Raw genomic sequence first — 15,994 nt, forward strand, 5'->3', positions numbered from 1 at the left:
TGAGTTTAAATGTTGTACAACGTAAACGATAGACTATTTAGGCAAGGAAAGATGTTCGAACATTTGGCCTAAAAATTTGGCTTCGATGTGTTTCGTTAGGGATTTGCTTATAATCCATAACGATAAAAATTTTAGATTGAAAAACTATACAACGACAAGGTTATACAGATCATGCACAACACAAGAAAATAAGGCGACATCCCATAGAAAAGCACAAGAATCATATTTTGATATGTAGACAAAAAACTAATACTCTAAGTGAAAATCACATGTAAACACCACTACTATTATAATTCCTTACCCCTATTAAAACAGTTACCAAACACACACGAGCAGTAACCGGGTCCTGGCGCGAATTGTAAACACGACGCAATGCGATAAATCCGCCAAAATACTAGAAACAGACACGACGAATAAAATGACGCAATTTAGTGGGGGGTTTAAGTTCATCGGCTGTAGGTTGAATGAAAACGTCTACTTTTTGTTTTTACATCCAGCAATTTGAAAGCGCCAAGTAAAAAAAAAAGTTAAAAAAACGTAAATTTAAAAGAGAGCTGATCGCCATGAAGCAGTTACAAAAGCTGACGATTTGCTAATTTCATCTGTGGGTTAAATATCGAGGTTCGATTTGAAATTTGAAAGCAACTGCGCAAACTAACGAGTTGGTATCAAATGGCATGAAAGCGTGGCCTATAACGAAATAACCGTTTGCCTTGAAGCGAGCGAACAAATAAAGGCCACTGCGGGCTTATGCTGTCAGTTTTTCATTTTCCTTATGAAAGGTTTTCATCCTGAACAAATACTTGTCCCAGTAAGCATTAAAGGCTAAGTTAGAGTCCTAAATGAATTACAAACTTGGTTAGTTAGCAATGAATTAGTATATATTTTACCAAAACACTAAGAAAGTATACAGATTTAACTCATATAGTTTATCAGTGTTTTTGTACTTTTTATACACTTTGCTAAAATAATTTTTTAATCCACAAGTGGTCTGGCAGTGTGGCGAGTTTGTGAAGCAGTAAGGCACCTCAGAAGGGAACACTCGAAGTGAATATACGGGAAAACGTTTGGAAAACAAAACAGATGAGTCGCACGGGCGGTTATAAGGCGGTTGTTGATTTTGGCATTTATTCTTCCGGTGTGCAGGACTTGCGTTCTCGAAATCCCGCCCCAAATTAGGTGCACACGCGCTATTAACGACACAGGCCCTCCTGCTTGGGAACTTTTTTTGGGCAATCGCAAAACGTTCCGAGTTTGGACTTTCTCAAAACCAATGATGCTGTCTGACCGAGTCAGAACGAAACGTGACATTCAACGATGTGACTCATAAGAACTAAAAATGTGCCCTTTTGACATCTATTTGAAGCTGTTGGGTTCGTTGGTAATTATCATTCGAATTATTTTCACAACTTTCTAAAAATTTATCTTCGGGTCAGTTTTTTGACCATTTCTGTATTTTTCGTTGCGGCAGTTGGGCTATTCAACACCATTGGTGTCACAGGCGACAGGCGAGCAAATACGTATTGTTTAGCTATTGCATCTGGGTTGTTTTTTGTCGCACGTTTTTAACATTTATTTAAGGTCGCATTTTGTCATATCTTATTATAGGCCAAGATAATGTTATGGTTTTATATGTTACTTTCAAAACAAATTCCAGGCCCCATAGACAATGGCTTACAAATGGAGTGGAGTCAGATTGATAAAAGCAGACGTAAATGTCTCGCAATAAATATGCGCCGTACTTAGTCAATTTAGCATAACGTCATCAATCATCAAAATATATACGTCAGTAACTCAAAAAAATAAGAAGAATCGCTTAAAAAGCAAAAGCAGGCACCACCGTGCTTTGTCGATCTTGAATTACGTCATAACCTCTGACTGAACCATTTTATCAATTGCAATGCGAGTCCGAATACTGCGGAAATAATTTGCTTTATGGTATCGCCTTGATTTGGCAAGTGAACAAGTGCATTGGTCTTTCAGCGGGCTCGTGGGTGGCGTACTCCCAAAGGATTAACATGTGGTTGCGACCTCATGAATGAACACCAAGTTGCGCGTTGAAAGATCACCTCGTTGTTTTTTCGGGTTTTGAAAAATTTTAGTACGCTGCAAGCAAAACCTTGCTTTTCAAAATTACAACTTGGCGTGTCCAAAACTTGACATTTTATTCCCATGGCGATATCCAATATTTTGCACGAAAAGTATGGCGATCTACTACAAACAAATAGATGAAATCAGAAGGTTTAAAGGCACTTTTTTCAGAATATTAGGACCAAACAAGTTTTAGCGTTAAGAGGTTTAGTTGCCTCTATAGTTTTTTTATCAAGACTTTTTTGATAAAAACTTTTAGGTAGAATCGCTGCGTGGCACAGCAAAGCATGGCGGATTTTTTTACATTAATTTGGTGGATCGGCGCCGATACCACCCCAGTATCGGTCGATTCTCGATACTACGACTAGATACCGGGTATTGGTTCCGATCCAATATTATGAGACATTCAAAGTTACAACATAACTCTAAAATGGCGCTTTTGTTGGAAACGCGTTAAAACTGGGCAACCCCGAATGATGCTCCCCGAATATGGTGTGACGTAATAGCACCAGGCCAAATAGACGTGACGTCACACGTTTCATAGCGCCCTGCTGTTCTATTTATGGCTTTAAAAACGTTCCCAGTGGCGCTGTTTGAGCGACGGAGTCCCATAAGGTCGGCCGTAATCGCTTTGCGTGTTGAAACGCTGAGATCTCACCTGGGATTTCTATCTAGAGCTTTTCTAAAAATAGTAAATGGCAAGGGAAGAAAATTTGAACTGAATTTCAAAAGTTTGGTCAACGAAGCTCGTAATTACATCATTTCGCATCTTGTGTTATTAAGAATAAAGATGGACAGTCCCTAATAGTGCTATCTGGAACTAAAATTTATGCCAGAATAGTATTTTTTTTATCCATCATTAGGATTTCATAAATACAAATTTCGTCCGAAAATGTAGAAATATACCGCTCGAAGCGATTCTAAGTTGAAATGCATTTATCTTGTTTGCTTGGGCGTAATGACGTCATCTAGTTTTGGAACGGATCGCAAGATTTTTTGTCCAAAACATTGGCATTCGATTTTGGAATTATATGTTAAATATCGCACATCCCTAGTCCATAACATGCGTGGGTAATTCGCTAGCCGCAGCAAACAAAAGGAGTGAATTTGGTTTCAGAAGAACAACAGGACTTCAAAACGAAATGTTTCGTCGAGAAATCTCTTTCGCGCCACAACCACTGTTGCTTGCCACCGATAGGCGCACTCTACGTCAAACAGATAAGATAAGATTGGTGCAGTTCATGGGTCGGTTTAATCGGTGAAGCATCAAATCAGTTAAAAGGTCACGTTTGAACTGTAGTCGTCCCTTTATTCTTCTTAATTCGGTGACGGTTTTGCAAACAAGATACAAAATTGGGTAAAGGATGTGAGCAAAATTGAGATTTTCAAAAGGAAACGTATAATTTTGGAAAAACATTCCGCGATTTTGAATCTCGGCCTGGTCTGATTAGGGGGTCGTTTTTAGGGGCTTTTAAATTTCACTGTACGGATTAGATAATGCACTTAACCTTTACACAGATTGGTGCCTGAAAGCCCGGCATTTTCAAGCTGTTAGGGGAGTATTGGCTCTCGGTTTTACCACAGGCCTTAACATAAATCTGATCGAAGCAAAGCCAATACATTTATTTAAGGCTGGACCTAGGCAGCTAATAGTCGACAGTAAGTGCGGCTGCAATTCCCGCTCGGCAGACACAATGTACCTATCGGACAAGTCCTCTATCGGATGTTAAGAGGACACATTGTGCCATGCTCATAAGGCAAGCATGCACGTAACGCAATCGTTTAGCGAAGTAACACTTACCGCAGCTCGATCCAAGTGCCTTGTTTCGCCTGGTCCGAAGATACCGGGAGGCCGTAGACAGCAGGTGAACAGGCGCGATCCTCCTGTAACACAATAAGGTACTGGAATTTAAAAGATGCACATCGATGTGACGTCACTGTGTTCGACCGCGTGTAGCGTTTATCAGCGGCGATGAGCTGATGGCTGGACCATCGTAAACGAAGACCAGACGGTCGTGTAAGTGGCATTACTTGACCATTGTAGGCAACACAGCCATGTCATTTGTTGTTGAAAAATACGCTTTACAGCTGGGTTTTTTGTAAAGACATTTAAGAACAAATACCGAAAACGGATTTACAACATCATCAAGTTTACCCATTTTACAAGATTTTCACGAGTATGAGAAAAAGAGTCATTAATTCGACGTTTTGCAGTTGTGTGCTTAAAAAATTCATTTAAAAGCGTAATTTTATCACAAATTTTGAAATGAATCAATGTTCTATACGTCCAATTTATCTATAATTAACAAAACCGAAAGTACGTGAATAACGTCAGTCAGTTCGGCCATAAATGTCTACATTCGCGGCTGGTGTTCATTGGTAAATTGGGAGGACACCAAAAGCCCAGAAATACAAAGACGACATTTTCGCTAGTCATGCCGTTATCCGAAATAGCTCGGCACGGTGGTTTATCAAGCATGTTTCCCTTATTCGTGGCAGGGGCTTGAAATGCGTCGACTGGGTGACAAATGACTGCAGCCAATTCGTAGAAAACAAAACAGTCTATGTTTACACCGCGTATAGTAAAACGCTTCTAAAATAGAACGCTGATATCGGAAGTCAATGCAAATCGTCTATTAAAAAATGACACGCCCAAAGCGTAACGCATTTATGAGAATAGCTACATGGTTCATTAATAAACTATTTCGCGGTGGTAATTTCATGCTTTCACTTTTTGAATATTTCATAGTGACATAGTTTCGTGACGCTGGGGGATATAAAACCTTAATTGATCTCCTCCCATTTTTTTGAAACACTACATTGTATTCGTGTTTTTTGACATGTGGGTAATTACCCCAAAACCAATATATTTGACTTTTTTTATTAGCTCGGGACATGAAAAACTGTCTTCCTGAAAGGCTAATCAAAAAATACAACAACATAAAGTCTCAATTTGAGGTACACAATTTACACTAACGAACTACTTAATTGTCGGGGTCCGTTTTCCCCTGTTATTCCATTTTTTGAGTTTTACTTTCGGTTGTAAGTTTACATTTTCTGCAAACGTATTCAACAAGTAGAACAACAAAATAAGTATGTTAGATAGTAATGGCTTACCTAAAATAGATTTTAAATGATCATTTGATTTGTTAAAGATGTCTTATTTGCAGACAATAAAGTAAATCGTTAATGTTTGGTATGCTGATCAAAGTCCATCATCCATTGATGGGTATTTTAATTATTGAACTAAAGTAAATCGTTAATGTTTGGTATGCTGATCAAAGTCCATCATCCATGGATGGATATTTTAATTATTTCTGTAAACCCATGTTGCGTAACGAACACCAAGTAAATATCAACAAAGGGCATTTCGATATGCCAACTGGGCCTCCACGTAATGTCACAAAGAGGACACGGGATGCGAGTTTTAGCGATTCATTTTGCTTTTGAAGTTCAATAGTGTGCTTGAGTTAAGATTAAAGATAGGCCAGATTTTCCTAACCCTCTACACGACCTAGGTGTTTAAGTGCTGGTGTCCAGTATTACCCTTGGATTATTTTAAACAGATATGTCAGACGCATACGTGTATAATAATACAGGTATATAATTTTGCCCTTTGAAACGACATTGCTTGACCCAAGTCCCACGTAAGCCTATTTCTTCGCACCAGGCCGGTTACAGTCCAAGGGTAACGACCAAATAATAGCTTGATAAACAAGCATTGTTTGATAAGATCGCCGTTTTACATTGGAAGCCTCTCAGAAAATAATCTCTCGACGCCAGTGCTAATGTCATTAACAGGCTTACGTCGGCGTCCGTATAAAAGTAAATCGCTTTGTGATATGGTTACCCAGCAACTAAAAGCACTTTACCTGTGTGCGCTATTGTAGGCTATTTATTACATACGTATTGTGCCGGCAATCACCGAGACAAATGACGGGGTTTTCCAGCGCTTACGCTTTACACACAGGCCACAGGGACTTTTCTTACTAGCAAAGTGATTTGTCAAAAAAATTGTATAGACCCATACCATTTGTGAAGAACACAGGTGTCAGTTTCATGGCCCAATGCGAAACAAATCTAGCTTTTGTCAAACGAAAACTACCTTTTTTGTCATAAGTGTGTCGCTTTTCTACAATAATAAGTAAATAAATTGAATAAGTGCTTTGCAATCCATTTATCACACGGTCACACCATACCTAGGACCTTTTCCAGAAAAAAAAAATTTAACTGCTGTGTAGTGTTTAGAGTAGGATTTGACAAGCGTTGGGGTAAAACTATAATAGGAGAAAAACTATACGAGCGTTTTCATGCATACTGGATTGACCTAAAGCAGCGCAACACAAAAATATTACATACTGTACGATTAGGTCGTTCATAGCACCCCGGATTCCAATACAATTTTATGGCGGATGAAATCGTAAAGTTCGGGTCACTGGTCCGTTAAAGGTTTATTGGTGCATCGCTAATCGACACAACGCGTCTGGCTTGTTTTCGTTTCGCAACGGCTTGCTCGCAAACTGTTAAATAAACCATAAAAACAATGACCCAAATGAGTCGTTAAACCTGTGACCCCACTGCGAGCTGTAGAGTTTTCGACTAGGCCATCGATAAATAAACAGCGGTTTTCGTACACATTTAGCAAATTAACCAAAAATTAAACAAAATGTAATTTGTTTTGAAAATTAAACAAAATGTAATTTTGTTGAGTATAATGGTTGGAGGTTGTAGTAACACGTAGTATACAACTATACATATCAAAGCCCACACAGAAGTAGATACCATATTGAACGTTCAGATATTCATTATCAACACGTTTCGTTTTTTCTTTTCAACACCGTTAAAGTTTTTTTTCAACACGTTTAGATATTTATTTTCAACATGTCTATATTAATTCAACACAGTTAGAAAAACGCTCTAGAATTGGTATTACACTGATTCAGGGCAATTGATTTGGCTAAACTAAACCCAACGTAAAACCATCTTGAAATTAGTAATAAAGTACATTACAGATAAGGGGCAAATTTATTTGACTAAACTGAATACAATTTTTTAAAGTATACCATATCCATCGCTGATTTCTAATTCGTTTAACTAAACTAATTTGAAAATATACAGTATTTTTGAAATAAGTAGTTTAGCGAATCTCTGGTTGAGGCTGAACTTCGTTGGTCAAAGTGGACTTAATTTAATGAGCAAAGTATAGCTAGAGAACCGCGCAGTGTTGCCGACCCCTTTCTTCGACCATTCGACATACCCATTGAAAATAATACCAATAAATTTGTCTCGAAACGAGCACGACGGCACTTTCGTCCGAACGCCAATTAACAAGCACTCGGTCCCAATTAAAAAAGATTGCCCGCTTACCCGCCACTTCGCTTCCATTAGCCTGAGTGATCAGCTGATCGGCTTGGCACTTGGTCTTCGAGTAGTAATCCACCATCTGCGCGGAGCAAAGGGAACATTTAGAAAGGCGAATGTGAACGAAAACGTTGCGCGGTGCGGATTAAACGGTGCAAATGGGTATTGGGTTCGATCCGAAGTTGCCCGGCCGGAGTTTTCTTAATACCCGTCAAAGCTCTTTGTCGCAATTCGCCAAAGGGAAAACGGCCTGGGGGGGAAGCAAATTAATTTGCACGTTTCACTTCGAAATCGTTAAAATGTCGGCGATGCTCCCGATGGAATAAATTCAATCTAGTTTTAAATTTGAACAAAGTGTATTATTTAATTGTACCACCACCCAAACGTTAACACCAACCATAACCGAAATCAATGTATATTCACTAATGAGTGCATGTTTACCCGAGCGATCTGTACGAATAGCCACTTCCTTTTATCAATATGGTTCGCACGTAAAAGTGCTAAATAATGCCATATTTTTGCTAATATATGTTATGTAAAACGAAAAAGTAGGCTTCAGATAGGTCTGAAGACTAACTAGATGTAGATACCAAGCAGTATTAAATTCATTAGTAAAAAGATTTAGTTCTGTCAACAGCAGGCGTATTGCAAGCATACTACATAATTACGGCCCAAGCTGCAAAAATAGCGTCCTAGTGGCGGTATAGATAAGTTAGACCTTACTAATTTTTCGCAAAGTTATAAAACGACCAAAGTGCGCAGAATTGGCGCGCACGGCGGCTCGTGGCAGAATACACAAATGTGGGTTAAACAAAACTTTGTGTCACTTAAAAATAATCACAGGACGAACGGCTCGTACAGCAACATGACAGCAACAGTTAATATGAACGACAACATGTTCAGTTCACTGTCACAATGACCTGAAGTAACCCCGGTCACGTGAGCGACGTCAAGGACCGCGAGCAATTGTAAACAAGAAGCGCGACAAGCGACGCACGTTGCCCTGGATGTCCTTCCAGCAAGCGACAATTGGGGGCGTTGACGACGGCCCGAAGAAATTGCAAAAACACAAGCGCCTTAATGTACTAACAGAAGCGCAATTCATAACTTGCTAAAAATCGACGAGAAACGACCTGAATTGACGGTAAATTCGGACAACCTCATTTAAAATTGTTGTCAGCTATACATGTATTAAACTATCTTTGATCGCTTATCTCGTTTCGCTTTACAAGCTTGAGCAAAGCCCTAAAGTTTCTCCCCAAACTTCCTTTCGGCTATAAAAGATTGCAGCTATTCCATTGGTGGAATTTTTTTCACTTCCTTAGCAGATAAAGAAAGCAAATGAAATGCAAACTATCACTCTACTAAATAACGTCTCTTCCATTTAGTGAACGCAAAATATTCAGGTTATTATTTACGCGCAAACTGTGGTCTTGTCTGTCGGACGTTTTAGGGCAAACAACTCGAGAAGGGCACTGCTTACATGCTCTTTAAGTAATATGGCATCCTTACCTTTACACAAGGTCAGGTGTGTAGTTTTTGCCACCCTTCGCCTGTCAACATTGCTTATATACACTCAGCTCTAGTTTGTTTTTACACTTAACACCTTGTGTTTAAAAAATATTTTTCGCTTCTTAATCAAGGTGAAATATTTTTGTGTGCATTGGCAAAAAAGTGGAAAAAGAAACAAAACCTGATTTTTTTTAAGTTGAAACCGGTCATTTTTTTAGATACATTCCTTGGAGCGACATAGCAAGCATTTGAAAAGTCATCATGGCGCAATATAACTACTTTTTCAATGCTCTTTGTTTCAAAGCGCTCTGAAAATTACTAGGAAAATCGCTCTAAAAAGCACCAGATTGGGTGGTTTAATTTATCTATTTAAAGCGCATCAGTCGCGTATTTGACCGCATTGACCAGACCATTTGATTCGGTTACTTCGATGTGACACGGAAACATTTTAATACAGCACTGAGTCAGCGACAACCGGCCGCGAAATTATTTCGGTTGTTCATCCCCGGATGCGAGAATGCTGTTGACCGCGGGTTGCAATATTATAGTGCAACCACGAAACGTTGGTACTGTTTCATGGCGCGCTCTTGTCGATTCATGCGGCCTAAAACCGTTTTTGACTCAGCGCCGGTCTAGACATCTGGAAGTCGCGGTCGCGAGAGAAAAGCTACCCCGTCGAATTTAAAAAAGCTGTTGTCCACTCCCCTGAATAACACAAGAGCCGCATAACGACGACCGGGCTATCGGATTTCAACAGGAAAACACCCCTTCTGAACAAACCTGCCTTAGAGCAAATTACACGTGCTTTACTCTGAACACTTTTAACGAACGTTTTAAATTTGAAAAGGGACATCACTATCATTGCCAACATGATAGCATCGCCGAGGAATTAGCTGAAAAATGGACCAAATTACAGCGATAGACAAATTCGTGTAAAATTATTTTAAAACGGTTTATTCAACAATATTCCATAAAAAAAATCGGTCTTTTATAAGTTTTGCAGCAAACTCAGAAAATATGAAATGCTATGTTTGTTTTTACAATTATTCAAATGATCAAAAAACTATTTTATATATTTTATTAAGATGTGATAAGAATATCCAATCCCACACACAGGTAGGTATCAAAACATATTGTTATGATATACAAATGTCTACCATATCCTCCAACAACGTAGCCTAAAGTCTATTCTCAGACTAGTTTAGTCCATACATTTTTTGATAAAAACGAAAAGCTGTCCGTTTAATTTTTCCCACCCAACGGTCGTCAAAGTCAAATTTTAAAAGTGACAAAAAGGGCGTTTTTTTACCGTATCGGGATTCCCATAAGGAAGGTCCTCAGTTCCGTTCTCGATGGGTCGCCCGTTCATGACCACGTTGTAGCTGCTCGTATAAACCAACCTGGTGACCCCAACCTCTTTGCACGCTGAAGGCAGGAAAAATGAGCGTTAAGGTTGGCTTACACTAGACGCGTCTGGCGTTAACGTAAAATTTTTTTTTAAAAACGCTTTTGGTTGCGAAAAATCAATATATTTCAACTTTGACGCTTTCGGTTAGAAGCGAGTACATTTGACGTTAACGCCAGACGATAAGGCCAGAAGCAAAACGCGTCTTGTGTGAACCAACCTTTAGTCTTTAGCCTGAACATTGCGATTTATAATTGATTATTATCAGTTTGTTTTAATTAAAAAAACAATATTTAAAGCTAGATAATTGAGTTACACGAACAAAGCCATTATGCATCTCTTCTTGTATAACTCTTATACTGTAAATACATCTAGGTATCCACTTTACTATTCATGATCGGTTAATTATGTTCAGTTAATTTCATACTTATTGCTTCAAGCGGGTAGCCTGCAGGCGAAAACCCATACAATAACTACAATGTGACTATTGTTTGGAAAATGTAATTTATACGAATCCGCGATCGGCAAGGCTGAAACGTAGCGATGGGCGTGTTGGCAACGCCCGCTGTATACTAAACACGTGTGACAATTTAAGCCTAACGGACAACTGTGTGACAGTGATAGCGAGTTGAAATGTTTTTTGTACCGACCATGCCTGGGCGCACGCTTTGTTCTTACTGATCTCGGTTGGTCGTTTCGGAGGCTTGTCGCGCTTTGTGTTTTTAGGTTTGAATGGAACGAGCAGGCCCGCCAATGTGTAACAAGAGTGATGTTGTGTTCTTTTGAAATTCGGCCATTACTCATACATGACATCAAGATGGTTTGGTCGAAGTCGCGAAGCCTGGTGTTTTGTGTGACTTTTTAAGTGTTTTGATTGGTTAAAAGCAGCCGAAAAGTCGAGGACCGACTAGGCCTACTAACTTGTCTTAGATGTCACGTAAAAACATCTCTATACTGGTGATCTTGCATTAGTTAAAGGGTGCACACAAAAAATGGTGTTTGTTTAAATAATTTGCACCTGACTCTGTTTGGCTTGGCACCATGAACGGTTTCAGCCGAAAGCCCGTGCATTTGCAAAGCAAGAATATAATTTTAACTGCACTAAAAGTATATTTGGAAAGCAAGACGTAGATAAAATCAAGGTAAATTTTTTCCGACTATGTTATCCACAGCGACAATATTTTTAATGCTTTGACTTTAATTCGTCAGAGCAGCTTTTGACCGCTGCAATATAACATTTAAAGTTAGTCAATAGACAACAATGAGTTTGTTGTGCTACACATTACCACCAGTTGTGTGCGATTTATGTATCAGAGAAACTACATATCGCACAATAACGCAACATGTACATATGTAGGTTAATCTGTTAGTGAAGTAAGTAATTACCTTGGATGACATGCTTTGTTCCTTGGACGTTTACGACCTCGTTCATGTGCTTATCCAGCTGTATAAGGTCATTTAAGTTTGTGAAATGGAGCGGACTTTATTTAAAGGAAACATTACACAACATATTGCTTAACGAATATAACACAACACTTTTTTAAAAGCAAAATGTTAAAAACTCTTATTTAAAAAAAATCTTTCGGATAATAAAAGATTATGATGAAAAATTTGAATAATTAATTTAATGTTACCTAACAACGCTAGCACTGGTCGTTTTTTGCGTTAAAGTCTCACGGCGCGTGGTTCACAATCGATTCAAAGGCAAATTGGTGTAAACGTCGGAATTACAGCGTTGGCGACATTAGAGAGAAAAGCAACGCACCTGATCTTTGCCGCTCAACCCATAGGAGGCCACGTGGTACACGCAGTCCATGCCGAGACACGCCGTACGCACAGACTGGTAGTGGCAAATGTCACCCTGCAAGAAAACGTAGTCGACTTTCGAATCTCGGAAGTAATCTCTTGGCGCCCAGGCCGCGCAACCCGCTTACATGATAGACATGCGAGGACAGACTTTGCTGTTTCCTCTCACGTAAAACGGCCACGAATCGCCGCAACTCAGTGAAAGTAGCGGGTAGGAAAGAAATGTGAATGCTTTTGAAAAGTGAGATTTTATACCATTGCCTTCGAAAAATAGTGTTACAAACTTTGACGGGGTTAGCCTTCGTTGAGATCACATTTCATATCACAAACCTGGTTCCAACTCAAATAAGATTCCAGGCATTATTCGATATTACAAAATACCAATGGATTTCTTGTTTGAAAAGATGATACCGGTTATCGGAGCCTGTTAGCGTTAAATCATGCGAAATTGCAGTTCAGCTATACACCAAACAAGCCAAATAGCAGTAAACCACCGAGGTATGTCGTAATCTAGTTATGTAATGCACTGGGTATTGTAAAAAAAAAGGTTATATAACAATAACTCAGTCAAGTTAGTTAACCCTTGTAACAACAGCCCAATACGGTAAGTTTTGTCATTGCGTAGATCTATGATTGTCACCGATAATTTTGCAAACGTTACCTTGACGAACTCGAGTCTACTGTCGGTGTGCTTTTGTATATTTTGAGGTAAACGCAAGTCCAGCAGTCTCACGTGCGCGCCCAGCCTGTGGAGCGTCTGTGCCAGTCGCCAGCCGAAGTAGCCGCACCCGCCGATGATGAGAAACTTGAGGCTGCGTCTGCGAACAGGTTTGGGAGTTGGACGGTAAAATCGCGTTGCGTACAGCGGACCAGTCACGTTTCGGCAAAGTTAACAGCTGAAACGGTCGAGCGGCGGAAATATGACAGATTGGCAAACAGACGGAAAAAGGCCGCTGGACAAGCCACGCATTAATCACAGCCTGATTTAAAATTATATTTACTACAAGCAGTTTTTTTTTTGCTATTTTTATTGGTAATGTTCAGTTTTGAAAGCATGCTGCTGTATTGACTAAAATACACATGGGAATACTAACGTGTGCCCGTTGGTGCCGGTCGAAAGTGTGAAATCGCTGGGCAGGCCCAAGTCGACGGGATTTAAAACATCAGACATTTTTACGGCGTTTACAAACGGGCCGATCTGAAACAACACAAGTACAACAAACTGCTTATCACGCAACAAACGATAATTTTCGGCAAACCTTACCACTGTCCAGTATTAGTTGTAAGACAATTGAGTGACTGGCTTATGCTTACTAACAGGCTAGGAAGGGCTGTGATAAACAGCTAACATTTTAAATCCCTCTGTCCTTTCTTTAAAGTTCTTCGCATTTACCAAACGTCAACTGTGAATTTTAGGTCTGCTGCGGCAACTTACGCAACTTAGCAGCACTTGCCCGTTCAGCAACCTAATCAATACACGCTTGCGCTAGTTAGAAACGTGAAAGCTGGCGGAAATGTGCCAGAACTGAGCGCAGGCCTCTAATCATCGACAGGAACATGTCACGCGCGAAATTACGCTGGCCTGATTTTTCAATGGGACAACCTCAAACCCCCATCGAGGAAATGTGTGACAGTCAACCAGCTACAGGGAAGTGCAAATGCATTTGTCACAACCTTTATGTATTACGAGGAATCACTACGAATCCGAACTGAGTGTCCTTTTCCTTTAACTCGAAATTCACTTAAGGGAACTAGAATTGACTGTTTTTCTTCTTAGTCCTAATTTTTAGCACGTTTAGGCCACGCGTTGTCTGTCGTTTAATTAATTTCTCTTTCCACCTATTTATTTTAAAAGTGATTTTATGTGGAAATCAAACTTATTCTTCAACAGTAATACTAAAACACTTTCTTCGAGCGAGGTTTTAACAGTTGCACCCACTGGATTCCTTTGTAACAAACATACCACTTTAGCCATACCCATATCGACTGTTACCAAACAACAGTCCAATTATTATTAAACACTATCGGAGTATAATCAATAGAGAGGCTTTCAACTGCGCTTTTTGCGGCTAGTTCATCGTCCCGGACTACTTTAACTCCAATCGAGAGAACAAGCGAAAAAAGAGAATGTCGGTTGCCTTTTTTGTCGTTCTCTCATTTGCTGATGCTTTAAACTTGACAGATGGAACAAGAGTTGTGAATAGTGTATAGTGTACAATATCAATTGTCTGGCTTCATAAATATTGAAAAGGTAAAACAGTAAAGAATTTTAAATATTCTACATAAATACGCATTATCGGAAACAGAACTAAACTGCCCCGAAATTCGCCCTCTACAATAATAGGCGTAGCAAGGAGGGCCACATGGGCCATGCACCCCCAACATTTATAAAGCACTTATAAGCTGTACTACAACAGTCGATCACAGGCATGCCACACCTTCAATTGTCATACACTGTTACGTCACAAACGATGTAGTTATTATTAAGTTTGCTATTCTTTTAAGTTTTAATGTAGTTTTACTACAGTACTTTCTAGTAATTTTGTTTTTGCTCTTTGAATGTTTTGAAGTATTGCATTAAAACTCAGTCAGTTGCTGCTCGAAACGGTTTGCTAGCATATTTATTTCTGTTCGATACGACAGTTCATACAATGCAAAAGCTAAACAAAAACAAACTTTTGGCCCCAAATAATTTTTCGGCTGACTAGGCCACTGCCTATAAAGCTATAACTACCACCCACCCCCAATTTCGAACTTAAATCACCACACAATGCTCCCCTCATGCCTCAAAATTTTTAACTTTAAACTAGCTTACAGATTTCCTGCCAGTAAAATCAATATTTTGCCAAATAACCCAGCGCTGCAAATAATCAACCTGTTTTCTTCGCCTCATTGGATATGAATTAAATGTATACATCTTAAATAAAAGCCGTAATAACACATGTAAATCACGTCTATAATAAAATAACCTTGACCGCTGAAAAACTACGCTACAGCTTTGTTGACCAACTAACGACTAACCTGTGTCTATTTTGTCACCCTACGTCAAAACTCTCTTCTAAATAACGATTTCATGATTATGATTTCGAAATACAGTTTTACATACTGGACCATATGAAAAATAAGAGTTAAAAAGCAAAACGCCCCAGGCCATCTAACCACCCCCAAAGTAAAGTGTTTTCTCCGTTATACTTTTAGGTCTATGTTTTGTTATGTATAGTATCCGATATTGTTGATGTAAGCAATGTTGCGATTTTGTGGACAGTACCCTTTTCCCTGCTTTGAGATACATATATGCAACACTTAACCGTAGAATGCGACACAAAATAGAAAATGCTATAATAGGGCAATGCTGCTCCATCACCCGGTAGGTGTCTCATTAGCACAACACATCGTGAGGCTTTTAGCCTTCCAAAACTAAACAAAATCGACCAAAATATAAAATTGTAAATATAAGTACGGTAAGCATTAAATTAAAAAAGGTTGTTTCGATGCTATTTATTGTACAGCTGTGCTCCTTTAGAGTACAAAAATCAACCAATTATTTCGTTTGCAAATTTGCGTCTGCTTTATATTCCATAGGCTACTTAAAACCCACTAGCTTACGATATTATTTAACTTATTAACGTAAGACAAAGCTTGACCTTTTTGCAATGAAAGTAACTCTAACCACAATTTGAAACAATCCGTCTAGCAAACATTTTATCATATTATATAAATATAGGCTTTAATCTGGTTTATGTACAATACGCAAAAAAATGGGGATTGCTTAAGTTTTTGAAAACACGAAGGGGTCGCGACAACAAAAAGTTTGGGAAC

At 39.1% G+C, this 15,994-nt stretch overlaps 1 protein-coding gene across 1 annotated transcript in view; it reads right to left on the reverse strand.

The window, feature by feature from the left end:
* Positions 1–14,075, reverse strand: part of LOC146161497 (short-chain dehydrogenase/reductase family 42E member 1-like) — a 29,067-nt gene extending 14,992 nt beyond the window's left edge. Inside the window, exons 1-7 of the mRNA XM_083383807.1 lie at positions 13,270–14,075; positions 12,837–12,993; positions 12,135–12,230; positions 11,756–11,813; positions 10,274–10,389; positions 7,459–7,534; positions 3,893–3,975 (exon numbers count right to left, since the gene is read on the reverse strand). Of these exons, the coding sequence (XP_083239933.1) occupies positions 3,893–3,975; positions 7,459–7,534; positions 10,274–10,389; positions 11,756–11,813; positions 12,135–12,230; positions 12,837–12,993; positions 13,270–13,346 (663 nt within the window). The 5' untranslated portion in view covers positions 13,347–14,075. The remainder of the gene's footprint in view (positions 1–3,892; positions 3,976–7,458; positions 7,535–10,273; positions 10,390–11,755; positions 11,814–12,134; positions 12,231–12,836; positions 12,994–13,269) is intronic.
* Between the last annotated feature and the right edge of the window lie 1,919 nt (positions 14,076–15,994).

Source organism: Ascidiella aspersa, chromosome 3 (assembly GCF_963924565.1).
Source record: "Ascidiella aspersa chromosome 3, kaAscAspe10.2, whole genome shotgun sequence".
NCBI lineage: Eukaryota > Metazoa > Chordata > Ascidiacea > Phlebobranchia > Ascidiidae > Ascidiella > Ascidiella aspersa.